Source organism: Melopsittacus undulatus, chromosome 5, assembly GCF_012275295.1.
Source record: "Melopsittacus undulatus isolate bMelUnd1 chromosome 5, bMelUnd1.mat.Z, whole genome shotgun sequence".
Classification (NCBI taxonomy): Eukaryota; Metazoa; Chordata; class Aves; order Psittaciformes; family Psittaculidae; genus Melopsittacus; species Melopsittacus undulatus.
Genome location: NC_047531.1, coordinates 47320601 through 47335610, shown reverse-complemented (window position 1 = coordinate 47335610; position 15010 = coordinate 47320601). Strand labels below are relative to the sequence as shown.

Below are 15010 nucleotides of genomic sequence, written 5' to 3'. Positions count from 1 at the left end.
ACATAAGGGTGACATGATGCCTTCACGTGCAGTAGCCTCAACTGTGCTGTTCAGACGTGCTTATTTACCTCAGCCCTGGCTTATCCTGACTCCACTGTGAAGGTGGTGAGGCACTGGAACAGGTTGCGCAAGGAACCTGTGAACCCCCCATCCCTAGCAGTGCTCAAGGCCAGGTTGGACGGGGCTCGGAGCAACCTGGTCTAGTGTGAGGTGTCCCTGCCCATGGCAGGGGGTTGGAACTGGGTGAGCTTAAGGCATCCATCCCGACGCACACCCCACGAAACGGCGCTGCCTGTCCGGACAGACCATCCATGCGCTCGGTAATCCCTCTCACCGCCTTCTTCCCCCCCCGCCACGGGTGCCACGTTGAAGGTTCTCGGCGCTCGGTTGGCTCCCCCTGGCCGCGGCGCCGAGTGGGTGTCCCTTGCGTTCCTGTCCAAGATGGCGGCCGCGGGCGGCGGCGGCGCGGCGGGAAGCGGTAGCGCCAAGTGAGGCGGTTGTGCCGCCTCCCTGCTCTGCGGCCGCGGCTCTCCACCGGCGGGCCCTATCGCCGCTGACGGCCTCACCGCCGGGACACGCTCGGGCCTGCTGCAGGGACGGAGCCGCAAGCTGGAGTGAGGCCAGAGCCGGCTCAGGTGGGACGACGCGCGGGCAAGCAGCAGTGGAGTGGCCGAGTCCGCTTTAAACGGAGGCGGCGGGAGGGGCGCGGGCGGTGGCTGGGCTGAGCCCTGAAGGAGCGGCGCGCATGCGCGGGGCTGTGCTGGGTGTTGTTTCGGGGGTGCTGGATAGGTCGGGCCCCGGGTCTGCGGTGGGTTCGGTGTCAGTGTTTATCCTCTTGGCTGCGCTCGGAATTCCCAGCGGGATCCGCCTGACCCCGCTGCTCCTCCAGGTCCCCGGAGCGCTGGCGGGAAACGGGGCGAGGGAACCCGGCTCGAACCGCCGCCCCTTCGTTCCCACCCACCGCTGCCGGTCGCCAATGGGGTGTGGAGCCTCCTTCGGGGACCGGAGTCCCCGTGAGTTCGGGGGCTTGAGGAATAGCAATGCTTGGCCTTCATCCCGCTAGCGTGAGCGTTAAGCAGGGGGAGATGTGGAGAGAGAGTGCACTGAACCTGTGTGATTTCTGCTGAAACCTAAGAAGTTGAAGCAGGGGAACCTAATTATGATTTATAATGATATTACTTAAGTTTTGTCTTTGCAGGGTTAGAGGCTTAGGTTATAAGCCCCTTTAGGTGTTATCTATCAACCTTTATACCTACCAAGCAGATAAGATTTAAAAAGAGAGTAAAAAGTAGTAGCTAAAAACCCATCTTGGTTTCTCCATATCATCCATTCATCAATGACTGACTTCATCTTTGTTTTGCTGAGTGGTATCTAGATGAAGTCCTTATCCCGTTGAGCACAGTGCTTTTGTATCAGGTGTATTCCCACAGAAGTCCCTGTCACATCTCAACAGTGTGAAATGTTGACAAGATCTGGTTCAAGATTGTGAGCCTGCAAGTGGCAAAATGCTCTTTGATTCCAAAGTGCAGTGCTATGTTGTGTATGCATATTGCAGTGCTCTCATGTATATACACAAATTCTGCCTACAAATTATTGTGCTACCTACCAATAATACATAGTCAGAATACTGTCTTAAAATGTTTTGTGGCAGATGGTTTCACAAAACCTGAAGAAATTACATGTATTCCTATGAATTTAAACAGAAGTACCTCCCATGTAACTGCATGATTTAGTTGGAACTTTATTGTTTCACTTGAGTAACCATTATAGGATTAATATGTTGTACAGTCTCAGCCACTTATTTATAAAATTGGGATACATACAGGGATGTATAAGCACAGGGATATACAAGAGTTTCCTGCCATCAAGGTATTCACATGTAACTGGCAAGATTGAACAAGCCACAAGGTCTGTGGCTGAATGCTTATACATGGAAGTGTTCAAGGCCAAGTTGGACAGGGCTTGGAGCAACCTGCTCTAGTGGAAGGTGTCCCTGCCCATGGCAGAGGGTTGGAACTGGGTGAGCTTTAAGGTCCCTTGCAGCCCAAAGCATTCTATGATTTTGTGTGTGCACATACACACAAATATACAAAATTACTTAGGTGCGGTTAAAGTTTAATTACTTCTGAGCAGGTTGATCTTTTCATGTTATGCCAGTCACTGACTGAAGAGCTGTCACTGTTTACTCTGAGAGAGCCAGAGTGCAGCTGTTCCATAAGGACACTGTCCTGCTATATACTAGCAACTGTGGAACAGAATTACATCGTTCTAGGAGGCCTGAAAGCTGGGATTGTGATGCTGTAAAGGCCTAAGTGAAAGGAGTGCTTTCTTCTGTTCCCTCTCTCAAGCTGGCACTCAGAATGGCTGCAGTGGTAGTGTTGGGGAACATAGCAGAAAGACGCCTTCACTACAGAACATGAAATTCTTCGCTTAGATTTGAAATAATTCTTTTGTAGTACAATGATTTCTAAGCTGTTTCCTTCTTTCACTTCACCTGAGACTCAGGTGTTTGAAATGTCTCTTTAAACATCCCACTCTTGGCTACAGTAGCTCCTGACAAAAAAATCGGTTTGACACAAGTTTGGGTACAATTTTGTGTGTCATGAAAATCTAATTCAGCTGTCTTCTCACCCTCTTCCTGGTTTTGTAAATAAACTACTTCAGTGATTTGAAGATTTTCCAAGGAAGAGGTGGTATTTTATATCTTTAAAATAATAGAAGAAGAACCGCTGATTTAATTTTAGAAAAATATTCTGTCAAGCCTGAAGAGTGAGCATCAACCTACCAGAAGGTAGACTCTTTTCCCAGTGTCTTCTAGAGAATCTTCACTTGGTTCAGAAGAAGTTTTCCATTTTACATCATGATTCTTCATGGGAGAGTTATTTTTATTCTCTGTTTCTCAGACCTTTTCCTGTACATGGGAACGGGGGAAAGAGCCCAGACGTGGCAACACATTCTCAGGCTCCTGCAGGACCACCATGGCTTATGATGACTCCAAGAAGAAAGAAGGTATGACTGCTTTATAATCTCAGAGTGAGTTGATAGAAAAGGGGGTACCTTCTGCAGTCCTTGCCAGGCCATGCAGTTAGAGTGGGATAGGGCTGTGGAGCCCTTAAATTTAATCTGGCCAAGTTGTTGGAGGATCCCAAGCCCTTGACTTGCAGGTGTAAAGTACTGGCATAAGAATTTGAAGTAAATAGGTGGTATCTCCTAATGCAAACACCTTGATTTTTACAGGGAATTCTGCCACAGCAGCCATTCTTCTCTCTGCCACATCAAGCGAATGGGAGACCAGGGATAAGAATATGTTTAGTCATGGTAACATTTCTAGGTCCAGCTCTCTTTAGGAGGAAATATACAAGGGTTAGAAGTGAAATACTGAGTGACTACTGTTAGTTACAGTGTTAAAGCACTGAGCCCATCAGAGGCTACAGATTGTAATCTTTTAGGCCTCTGTGTTTTGTGCAATCTCCACTGTTCTCCTATTCTGTGCATAGTCCATATGTCTGTCATTTCTTAATGGGGTATTTAATTTCTTCCTTTTTTTTTTTGTTCTTTCCCATTTCATGTAAATCTCAGAGTTCCTAGAGAGTGACCGGAGTGTTGATGATGGGTTGGCAACTGGCAGGATACAGCGAGAGAAGAAGCGCTCTTACAAGGATCTGCGGCAAGAGGAAGATGAGATAGCAACTCAGGTCAGGAAGCCCTCACAGAACAGGTTAAAGGTGTAAGGATATATATAAAGCTAGTGATGGAATGGGACAGATGAGTTTATTGTTCTTTTTCACATAGAAATGCATGTTGAAGACAGCAAGAGCAGCTAATCATGTCCTGTATTGTTCAGTAACTTTCCAGGGGAAAAGGAGGGGGTCAAGCCCAATTACAACTGATTTTGATTTTTCAGGCCTCAGAAAATGGGACAGGAGGATCCTGTCCTACCCTTGATGTAGTACTATGCAAGTCGTAAAACAGCATGAATAAGCTTTTACACACCAACACCCCCCCCGCCATGATTTTAGACTTCTTCATTGTATAAAGAGCAAAGGATGTATATAATGTTAACTGATGCTCTGTTGTCTTCCTGATTCTGCAGACAGGCTGAAATGGTAGCTCTTGAGAGGTATGAACCTGCCCTATTGACCTCTTAGGGGCCTTAAATCTGAAATCACCTAGTGGCAGCTTAAGCTTCTTCAAAACCTTCTTCTTTGAGTTAAAATTTCTGCTGTTACACAAAGGTGACTACCTGGTAATTTTTTTATTATTTTTCTTTTAATCTGGAAAAGAAATTCTAGATGGAATTCTGTAGAGGGGCTTCATTTTCAGACAAATAATAATTGGGTGGCCTGGCATATTAAGGACAGGGTTTTGGCCCATCATTTTAATTTTCACCTTCCTCCTTTCAGTTGTTCTGTCTTTTTCAGCACAATAAACATGAACTGCTCACCTTCATCTTTTAAGGTTTGACAGCCTGTGCTTGCTCAGTTATTTCTTAGCTTTATTAAGAGGTAGATATCTGTATTTTATCAACTTACCAGCTTAACTCCAAGTGCTGGCTTTTATTGTCCATTTCTTAACACCTTCAAATGTGCTTTTTCAAGTTTTCTGGTGCATTGCTCCTTGTACTTGGTGAGAGCTCCATATAGAGATCTGTCTTTCCATTTTCTTGTAGCCCCATTGTGCTGCAATGCCTACAGAAAGCTTGGTGCTGGTTAGGTGGCTGATGTCCTGAAATGAATCCTGTCTAATACAATTTTTTGTATTACCATGGGTTTTGTCTCTTAACCTTAAACCTATACTGAAGGCTCTTAGAAAGTGTTTGTTTTAGCACTTAGAATAATAATGATCCTGGTTCATATCTAGGGTTCCTTGATGTTACCATAGTACAAATAACTCTTGATATCTCCTACAAATTATTATCTGTGTCAGTAGTCCATGTGAATCTTATATTATTTCCCTTTTGTTTGTCAGCAACTTTATTCTTCTTATCCTAGGACAGCGAGCGTTCTCCAGGGACAGAACCTCACAAAAAGAAGAAAAAGCACTCCTCTGATGAGTTCTGCTACAGAGGTGAGATAGTAATCAAGCAGGAGAATGGGCTAACAGATCATGACTTTGAGGAAAGGATGCTGTTAAACCAATGTCATCAAACCTTGTGGTTAGCACTTTATGGGGGGAGGGTACATCAACCTGTCTTAGGAGAAGTAATCAGAATCTTGATGCTGATCAGCATCAGGCAGCAGAAGATTGGGCAATGATATTTTCAGAGTCTAGCTTAACACGTTTTCACTGTTTGGAGTAAAGATCTTCCACCCCCTTTACATTGAAAAATTACAGTTTTCTAAACTATTCCTTCCCTTTGGACATTTGGTTTTGTTTGGTTTGGTTTTTTTTCCCTACTGCAATACAATATTTAATTTTACTTGCAGATAGTATTACTTTTGCTGAATATATAAAATAGAGCTGGCTATAAGCTTCAGAGATCTTCCATTTAAGACAGGGTGTAAATCTGTCAACTACAATTATGTCTTGCTTATTCCTTCTTCAGTTCTTCATGCTAGTGTAGTGCTGTCTTTAAGGGAATCATCTTTATGTACCTTTCTTTTGACCTTTTTCAGGTGTTACGCCTCTGGATCTACCATCAAAGAAGAAGAAAAAAGCAGTTTCTAGCCCGTCCTCAGCTGATACAACCATGGATTTACTCAAGGCTATCACCTCACCTTTGGCCACAAGCTCAAAGTCTTCAAAGAAGACCTCTGAAAAATCATCTTATTCTTCCTCTGGCCATTCTGAAAGCAAAAAGGAGCACCCCAAGAAGAAGCTGAGTGGGAGCAGTGGTGAGCACTCAGTGGATGATGGTAGCTTCCACAAATCTAAAAAAATGAAACCTCTTTATGTGAACACAGAGACACTTACTCTTCGTGAACCTGATGGCTTGAAGATGAAGCTCATCCTTTCACCAAAAGAGAAAAGTAGCACAGCAGATGACGACTCTTTTTCTTACTCTTCAGCACCAGCAGCTTCAAAGAAATCTTCAAAGAAATCAGCTCGAGATGAGCAAGGCTCATTCCTGCTGGGTCATGAACTGCAGAGCTTTCTGAAGTCATCCCGGAAGAAGCACAAGCCACCTCCAGACTCACATCCACCTTCTGAGAGTTTTGGTGCTGACACCTCTGTTTATTCAGAGGACCATGGGAGCGAGTATGAGATTTCAGGTATGGAGGCTCCACCAGAATCTGGCTCCTCTTCTGGTGGGGAGTTGGAGGCTGGGGAGCTAGTGATAGATGACTCCTACCGGGAAATCAAGAAGAAGAAGAAGTCAAAAAAAAGTAAGAAAAAAAAAGACAAGGAGAAACACAGAGAGAAGAAGCATTCTAAGTCTAGAAAGAGTTCTGGGCACAGTTCTGAAGTAACAGTATCACCACCACCACCTCCTCCCAGTACCCACTATGTTCTTCCTCCACCTCCTCCTGCTGTTTTCCACTCAGATGGTCAAAGTGAGAAGAGAAGGAAAAAGGAAGACAAGGAGAAAGACAAAGCTGAGAAATGGGAAAAGGAAAGAGAAAAAGAAAAGGAAAGAGAAAAAGAAAAGGAAAGAGAAAAAGAAAAGGAAAGAGAAAGAGAAAAGGAAAGACAAAGAGAAAGAGAAAAGGAAAGAGAAAATGAAAGAGAAAAAGAAAGAGAAAAGGAAAGAGAAAGAGACAGAGAAAAAGAAAGAGAAAGAGACAGAGAAAAAGTAAGGAAAAATAGAAATTGGGTGGTGGGTAATAGTGATTAGGCACTCCATTACAAATGCATGTTAAATTGAAATAGAAGGATAACTAATACCAGGATCTATGGTTTCACTGAAGCATGTTGGGAAAAATGTACCAGCCACTGTGATTTCTCTTTGTAATGATATATAATAATATACAATATTCTGGTTTTGTGGCACAGGCATAGAGGTTCTTTAAAGAAGTTATACTTAATTTGCTTGGTACAGGTTATGCACAAAGCCCAACTGCCCCATTTTCTAAGGTAACTGGTTCTACCTGTTGCCAGATGGTATTTTTGACCAGTGATCTAGTCCATCATCACAGTTCCTATAAAAAGGAATTGAGCTCTAGCCTGGCAGGTGAAGACATCTACCCATTCACTCTTGTATTCAAATGAAATTCTAATTCTTACAGACTGCCACATTCCAAGTTTTGTTCTGTACCCATAAATTCAGTTTTCCATGGTTAGTGTATCAAAATGTGACTAGGAGAAATAATAGAGTATGAATGAGATTACAGGTGATAAAACTAATTGTGTAAATATATAAATGGGGAAAAGCAGTTTATTCAGATAGATAAGAGTTGCTTTGTGTCCAGAAATAGGCCCAAGGTTGTTCAGCCATTATTCTATTCTATTTGGTAAGTTTTCTCTGATGATAGCTCAGCAACTGCTTATGCCTCTGCTGTCAGTATACTTATATTGTTTGTTTTCCTGCCAATTTGAAGTGTTCTGTAAGGATGAAACAAAACATGATGACAACTGAATTGTTTTGACAGACCTGTAATAAGTACTGTGAATAGAGGGACAGGTTTTTTTTGTTTGTTTTGAAGTTTTAGAACTGCAATACATTAACAGAGATGTGTATTGATCCTGAATTTAGACTATCAGGTTGTTGAAAATTATGAATGAAATGCATTGATCAGAATTGTTGTCAGATAAGCCTTGTGCTAAGACTGGTTCTGGCTGGTTCCTGTGCTTACATAAATACCACATTCAGCCAGAACATGTAAAACACTGCTTTTTTAGGTTCTGATCTAAGCACCATGTCTTTCCTTAATTCTTCAGTAAATGCAAAATTCTTAATTAATTTAAGTAGGTCTCATGATAATTAAAAAGCTTTGTTTCTTTTTCTTTTTCTGACTAGCCAAAGAAGAAAAACATGTCTGCCTATCAAGTGTTCTGTAAGGAATATCGTACAAATATTGTGTCTGAGCACCCTGGAATAGGTGAGACAATAATGCAGCCTTCTCTTGATCATACACCAGTTGGATTAATTAGCAGAATATATCATCTCTGTTTCATACTGACCTCTTTAATTTTGCAGCATGCAAAGAATCTGCCAGTTTTCTTTGAATAAGAGGTGGCAAAGGGGACAGGAGTGAATTTCTTTACTTGATTTCATTGCATTTTAACCAAGCTGTGAATCTGGATGAAGAAATTGCTCTTTCTTTCTTAGAGAGTTACTTTCAATGTGTCACCTTTCTGTATATATACGTGTGACTTCATATTCCTAGTATCAGCTTGTTTTCATTTTTAACAGTACTGGGATTCCACACTGGCAATCATTTACTGGTCAGCATGAAGAGTTCTAGATGTGGAATGGGTTGCTTCCTAAATGTATATGCATGGGCCAGGAAATTTCCTATGTTCTCCTCATGATACTATTACTTGTTTTAAACATTTGTTTTAAACAGTTTTCTTCTTTCCTTCTACCAGATTTTGGAGAGTTAAGTAAAAAACTGGCAGAAGTGTGGAAGCAGCTACCTGAGAAGGATAAATTGGTGAGTGTGTATGAGATGTTTTTGTAAACCAATTTCCATAAACTAGGTGCTGAGGTCCAAACATGCTGGCATTGCCACCATACCTAGAAAAATACTACCTGTGTCCCCAAAGTACAGAAATACTGGCCTTGTGATCATAAAGTCATCCATTCTCTTCTCATGCCTTACCAGTTGGCTATTTAACGTCATTCTGCCTCCAGGTCTTGGCATCAAGTAGCAGAATTGCCTAATGTTATGAATATGTCTTTTGTACCATGGTAACTGCAGATCTGGAAACAGAAAGCTCAGTATCTCCAACACAAGCAGAATAAAGCAGAGGCTACCACTGTGAAGAGAAAGGCATCATCTTCAGATGGTGCACCAAAAATAAAAGGTAATTGTTGCACTTCATTTGCTCTGGTCTTTTTTCTTGGACAGGGAAGATAATGTTGCCTGTGAGATTTGAACTTTACTAAGTAAATAGGCTTGTAAGTAAAAGAATTAAAGAAGAAAATATGGAATTTGAATTTGTCTGTATCCAGCTTCTCCAACAGGAGTGATTTCCCCTCAGAAGAAATCCCCCACCAGCACCGTAGTGGTGCCTTCCTCACCAGCCAAAGCCCCTGAGACAGAACCTATTGATGTAGCTGCACACTTACAGTTGCTGGGTGAATCTCTGAGCCTTATTGGACACAGACTGCAAGAAACAGAGGTGAGTCTGTAACCAGCAATGTCGCAGTGATATCATGTAATCTACACAGAGGATTGTGGTGGAGATTACTATTTTATTTTACTTACAAGTTTAACCAATGCTTCTGTGTTAGGAAGAGAAATTAGAGATGGCGCATCCTGTTTCTCTGATGCATTGCTCTTTGATTTCCATGAAATAAAGCACCGTGTTTCTTAGGCATCAAAGACAGACAAGTCCTTTGCATCTCTATGTCTCTGAAGGCAATTCAGGGTACTCAGCAGTGTTTTCTTACTATATATTTGCCTTGGGTCTGGTACTTCCTTGCTGTGTTTGCCTGTCTCTCATCCAGTTTCTATTACAGTCTCAAGGCTTCTTAGAAAACTGTCAGCCTTTACCATGATGGTTTTTGTATGTCCTATTGTTTTCTGGCAGTATCATATTGCCAGTGCTTTGATAGGGGCTACTATTGTTTCAACTTACCTGGTAACGTAGAAGCTGTCATATTTAACATTTACCTACTGTTAGATGATAGCTATTCAGTGCATGCACACACACAGACGTGCACTTCCAGAACTCAGTCCAGTAGGAGAACACACATTTGGCTCAAATAATGTAATATAATCTCATGGCTAGTACGATCACTTCATGCCACTGTGCTTGCTTATTTTATCAGCAGTGAAATAAATGTTCTTGCATTTTGGTTTTGGTGTGAATGATTAAGGTCATTCTTCAAAGAAACAACTGAAGGAAAATCTCCCCTTTTACAGAAAGGCACACAAGCAAATTCCCTTTCCTGAAAGAATGTCAATGACTAAAGCATTTGTTACAGACTTGGCATTTCTTTAGATTTAATAATAAACCAACCATTGTCTTTAGGACTTGTGTAGTTAACAAAATAGATGGTATGAAATGGCAAAGAAATGACGTTGCAAAAAATTCTGGAATTAAAATGTTTTATGGAACTTTCTGACCCTTTCAGTTGTTTTCTGTTTTTTTCCTGCATCAGTTGCTCAAGAGTGAAGATACTGTATCTGCATGAGAAGTGATACAGTTGTGAAGGAACCATAATTTCCACTAGTCATCTGTCTCTTTTCTCTCATTATAGGGAATGGTGGCTGTTTCAGGAAGTTTGTCAGTACTTTTAGATTCAATCATCTGTGCTTTGGGCCCATTAACATGTTTGACCACACAACTACCTGAGCTGAATGGCTGCCCAAAGCATATTTTGGTGAGTTCCTTGTGGTTATTTCCATTCTAGCACTGGTAATTTCAGTAGTCCAGCTAGCTTTTTATGCATCAGTCTTATGATGCGATTATGATTCCAGAGCAATAGGAAAATTGTCTTGGTCATACACTTTTATAGAGGAATGTTTCTTTAAATTCTCTCAGGGGTTACTGTTACGTGATACTGTGCAATTTTTTTTTCTCCCAGTGGCAACTGGCCTAATATTTTAGCATTGATTGCAGTGTGTGTAGGTCATGTTTTAGTGACTGAACCAACCTATCCAAATCAAATAAAAGCATCTGTACAAATATAACTATGAAAGCTCTTATTTTCCATAAAAGTAAAACTCATCTTCTAGTTGCTTTGTATGACACAATCTGTTTTTCCTTTAGTAGCACAACAAATAACTTGTGATCTCAGGCTTCCTAATGTGATTGAGTGATTCCTTTTACATGTGGCTGTGATGTTCTCTAAGGAAAGTAAAACAGCCTCTGTTTTAAGGAACTGCATAACTAGAGGTTCTTTCCCACTTTAAACTCCACGTAACATTGAGCCCTGATTTAGCAACAGCTTGTGGCATCTATAGCATGATGTGGACATAGATTAAGATCGCAGCAGTGTAAAAGGAATTAGGAGTCATACCTCCAACAGGAGACATCAATAAAGCAGTGAAGGAGAGGAGCAGAAATGAAAAGTAAATATATAGTCTGCAAAAGCTAAGAGGTAAAAAACAAATCTTGCAGAGAACAACAAAAAATGGAATATAAATTGGCATGTTGTAACAGAGCAGCCAAAACATTGATTCATTTTGAGAATGACTATTAGCAATAGCAAAAAAGTTGATAGTTTTAGGCTGTGAGCTCCCACAAACTGGCTGTCTGCACAAAAGCTGATTCAGTGGGGTGTTCCCATCCTAAACCATGGAAAAACATCCTATACTTTTTTCCTTCTTGCTTGCCAAACGCATTCAGAGCAAAGACACCACATGACTAATGGTGCCTTTATTGGAAATTTGATCATCTTATTGTTACTAGGAGCGCTTCAGGTGGATTAAGGCACTCATCCTTCACTTCTGAAAACTGGCATTCAGGCTTGAAAATAAATGAAGTATTCTGATCTTTGCCATGAGATACATACCGACAATGGTGTTTTAAGCCGGGTAAAATTGCCAGTGGTCCTGTTGCATGTAGAATGTTATTTATCTTTTCGGTCAGTAGGTGGCATTGTTGAATTCCAAAGTCACAACCGGTTCAGCTTTAGCTCCTCTATCCTCAGCAATTAAAAGTTGGTATTTCTAAGGCCTTCTTCAGCCATACAGCCACAGGCTTGAGCTAACTGAAATACTGCATTTGAAGGACATACAGATAATATACTGTTGGGTCTTGTTTTCTGATCTGCATAAGAAGGACTATTATTCTCAGAATTCTGTTATGTTTTGCAATAAAAACTGGAGGGCACATCTTTTTCCTGTCTGACACCCTGTTAGTGGGTGTGTTTAAGGGTTTTCTTTTTTATGCTACAGAATTTCATAAAGGATTTGTGAGTGTAAAGTAATGTTGGGGTTTTCTTATGTGCTAAACTTTGATCACTTTGCTTATATCCTTATCACTGATCTTTCCTGTGGTTGATGTGATAAAAGGTCGATGTGGGTTGTTTCAAATTCAGAGATAGACTATAGGGTTTGTAAGGAAGAGGTCACTCAGGGAAAGCCTCAAGTATTTTCATTGTGTCCAAGTGCTTACAAATACTGAGGCTACCTTTATGTTACGTTAACTTTCATTTGCAAAAAGTGAACATAAGCCTAGCAGTGGTAGTGATGACCAGACAAATAGGGTTGTCTCATCTTATGAAACTTGTAAGGCAAGTGAACATGCTTAGTACCCTTGTCTGTGTCATTTTGTAAGGATTTTGAGTCATTACCTGACACTAAAAAATACTGACCTTCTTTTCCCAGTCAAACACACTAGACAACATCGCCTACATCATGCCTGGACTTTGATGGGAAAGGATCATGGGATGTACTCAACCTCTACATAACTGACTTGTGTACATATGCACTACACCGGCACTCCTGAAGGGCTCCGTGTGTAGGGTTTTAAAGTTTTGTATCTGTGTAGTGTATACATAGGATTGTAACTATTTGATTTCTGTTTTATGCAAAGTTGTGAGGTTAAGCTGAGAAAATCCTTTTGTGTTGATGGGTGAAATGTCCTCCAATCTCCAAGTATTTTGTACAAAGAATTCAGAAAGCTTTTGAGATACTCGCCTTAAATTCAGACTGTTTAATGGGGGAAGTGGACAGAGAATGGATTTCTTGATATGAAGAAAAACGTCACCATGAGAAGGGGCCATTGAAACAGATGTCCCAGGTTGGTTGTTGACTCTTCATCCTTGATGATATTCAGAAACTGAATGAGCAGCCTGCTGTAGTTGGACTTTTTCGAAGCAGGGGGATAGACTAGATGACCTCCTGATAGCCCTCCCAGCTTGAAGTATTCTGCTATTCTTTGGGCAGATAGAGATGGTAACATATTTTGAACCAAGGAATAGAACTGAACTCTTCACCAGCCCTGTTTCTAAATGTTTTTCAGTTTAAAATCTGCCACTTGAGGGGAAAGCTGGATAGCTGATCAAAGATACAGAGGTCTTTACCTCTTGATCACTTCATCTAACCCCCTCTTCAGTCAGTAGTAACTGAAAGTTGTCAGCATCAGCTGGCATTTGAAGTACAGTGGAAAATGACAACAAATTTAATCTCTTCTTGGGAACTTGCATCCAATTTGTCATTAGCAAGGTATACCAGCCAGCTGCATTGGCCTGAGAGAATGAACCTCCTGCTGATTTTTTCCAGAGCATGGTCAGCCTGCTTTGATGGAGAAGAGCATGGAAGCAGATGGGAAAAACTTGGATTGCTTCTGCCCATCCTGCACCTCTTTTGTGAACAGACAATTTTGGTTTCCGAGATTGCTCGTCCCTTTCACCAGCAGTATTGACAGAGCCATGGTGCTGCTGTGAGGCAGTGAGCTGTGACCAGTTTGAAGCAGTTATGGCTGAGTAAGGGACATGTGGGTTGAGTGGACCACCTCCCCTTCCTTCCAGCCACATACTTGGTGTTTGGTTTTCTGCTTCTCTGGAAGAGGACCCACAGGAGAGCACTTGGTTATCATGTAGGCTTTTATGTGTTTGTGTGTACATGTATGTGGTGTTCACATCATATGTATTTAACTTTTACCAATATCTGTAACAGATTTTAATTTATCCTGTATATTTCTCTATATATATGTGTGTATATATATATGCACATAATTTAAAAGCAAAAATCCCTCCCTCCACCAACAGTGTGCGGAAAATACAAATCAAGTTTGCCTCACCCCACTTCCTGCAGGAATCAGCTATATGTGTAGTAGTAAGCCAAGGGAAACCACCAGGAAGGTTTTAAAGCATTTACAGAAACAGGCTACCTTGTGAAGGTAGGTAGAACAACTGAAACTGTAGCCGTTCCAGCCTTATAGAAGTTTTTAAATGAGAGGAACACTTTTTTACTTTCAGCCTGAAGTCTAGCTTCTGTTTTTCAAGGCAGTTGAAAGTAAGCTGTTCCTCATTGTGGCTAAGCCCCAGATCACATTTAAATTAAATCCTCAGGTGTGCAGGAGGGTTTTTCCTCCCATTCCTCTTTGCCACGTATTCCTCAGCTGTGCCTGTACAAGGTAGTCTGTCTCTTACAGAGCTTTTCTCAGTGCAGTGTTAGGTTTTCTCAGTCAGTGGAGGAGGCAGAAGGTTCTCAGACCACCGTACACGTTCTCAATTCAAGCTTCACACCAGAGCATACATGTTTTAACAATGACTAATCACAGTAAGCCTGGAATTGGGAAGGGCCCAGGAGGGAGGCAGTCCCAATCCTACTGCGGATCCAGGCCTGTCCTAAAGCATCTGCTGTTGGGAGCAACACAAAATCACTGGCTGTTTCCAGCCCTTCACAACAGAGCATTCTGGTGAAGGTACAGACCTGTTCTCTAAGGAACAGAAAGGGATCAGCTTTAGCTGTGTCATCTGTACAGCAAACCTCTTTGACAAATGAAATACACACACACAACCCTGGTGTATTGTATTTTTATTGCAATTTGTACACTTTGTATAATCTGTATCTTGTGGTATTTGTTACTAGAGGGAAAACTTTGACAAGACTTGGTTTTTATATTTTTGTTATTTCCTTGCTGTTTGATCCAGATTACACTTGTACAAAGACACTTTGGTTTTGTTGTTTTTTTTTTTTGTACTGTACTTACAATATAATTTTCTTTTGTAACATTTGGAGTATTGTCATTCATTTCTGGAATTCACTGTGTTTTCGCCAGTTGTTGTTACTACTAATATTTACTGTACCTCAGCACAACGCATCCCAATTAAACTTTAAACTCAGTTTGCAGGCAAGCTGTTCCATTTCCAGGAGCACCAGTCAGAACACCGCTCCAGGACTGCCGCTGTACGAGGACCTTGCCGAAGGGAGACCCGGCACCAAACACTGCACATGGCACCGCGGCTTTTCCTTCCCGTGCTACCGTGCCTCAGCTCGGGTTCGCG

The 15010-nt window shown here is 41.6% G+C and overlaps 1 protein-coding gene across 3 annotated transcripts; it reads left to right on the top strand.

The window, feature by feature from the left end:
- Positions 1-415: 415 nt before the first annotated feature.
- Positions 416-14730, top strand: HMGXB4 (HMG-box containing 4). Of its 3 annotated transcripts, none has more exons than XM_031050125.2 (11): positions 416-635; positions 2904-3009; positions 3580-3695; positions 4992-5067; positions 5616-6733; positions 7898-7979; positions 8470-8534; positions 8802-8907; positions 9056-9225; positions 10310-10432; positions 13281-14730. In XM_031050125.2, the coding sequence occupies exons 2-11, from the start codon at positions 2979-2981 to the stop codon at positions 13299-13301; spliced, it is 1908 nt and encodes a 635-aa protein (XP_030905985.1). In that variant the 5' UTR covers positions 416-635; positions 2904-2978; the 3' UTR covers positions 13302-14730. The 3 variants fall into 3 exon arrangements, with proteins under 3 accessions (XP_030905985.1, XP_030905984.1, XP_030905986.1); XM_031050124.2 differs by having other exon boundaries at positions 417-635; positions 12384-14730; XM_031050126.2 differs by lacking the exons at positions 416-635; positions 2904-3009 and adding an exon at positions 4094-4235 and having other exon boundaries at positions 3614-3695; positions 12384-14730.
- Positions 14731-15010: the final 280 nt, after the last annotated feature.

Coding starts and splice junctions, on each gene's coding strand:
- HMGXB4 (XM_031050124.2), top strand. CDS start 2,979: ATGGCTTATGATGACTCCAAGAAGAAAGAAG. Junction 8,535..8,801: donor TACCTGAGAAGGATAAATTG/GTGAGTGTGTAT, acceptor TGGTAACTGCAG/ATCTGGAAACAGAAAGCTCA. Junction 10,433..12,383: donor GCTGCCCAAAGCATATTTTG/GTGAGTTCCTTG, acceptor TTCTTTTCCCAG/TCAAACACACTAGACAACAT.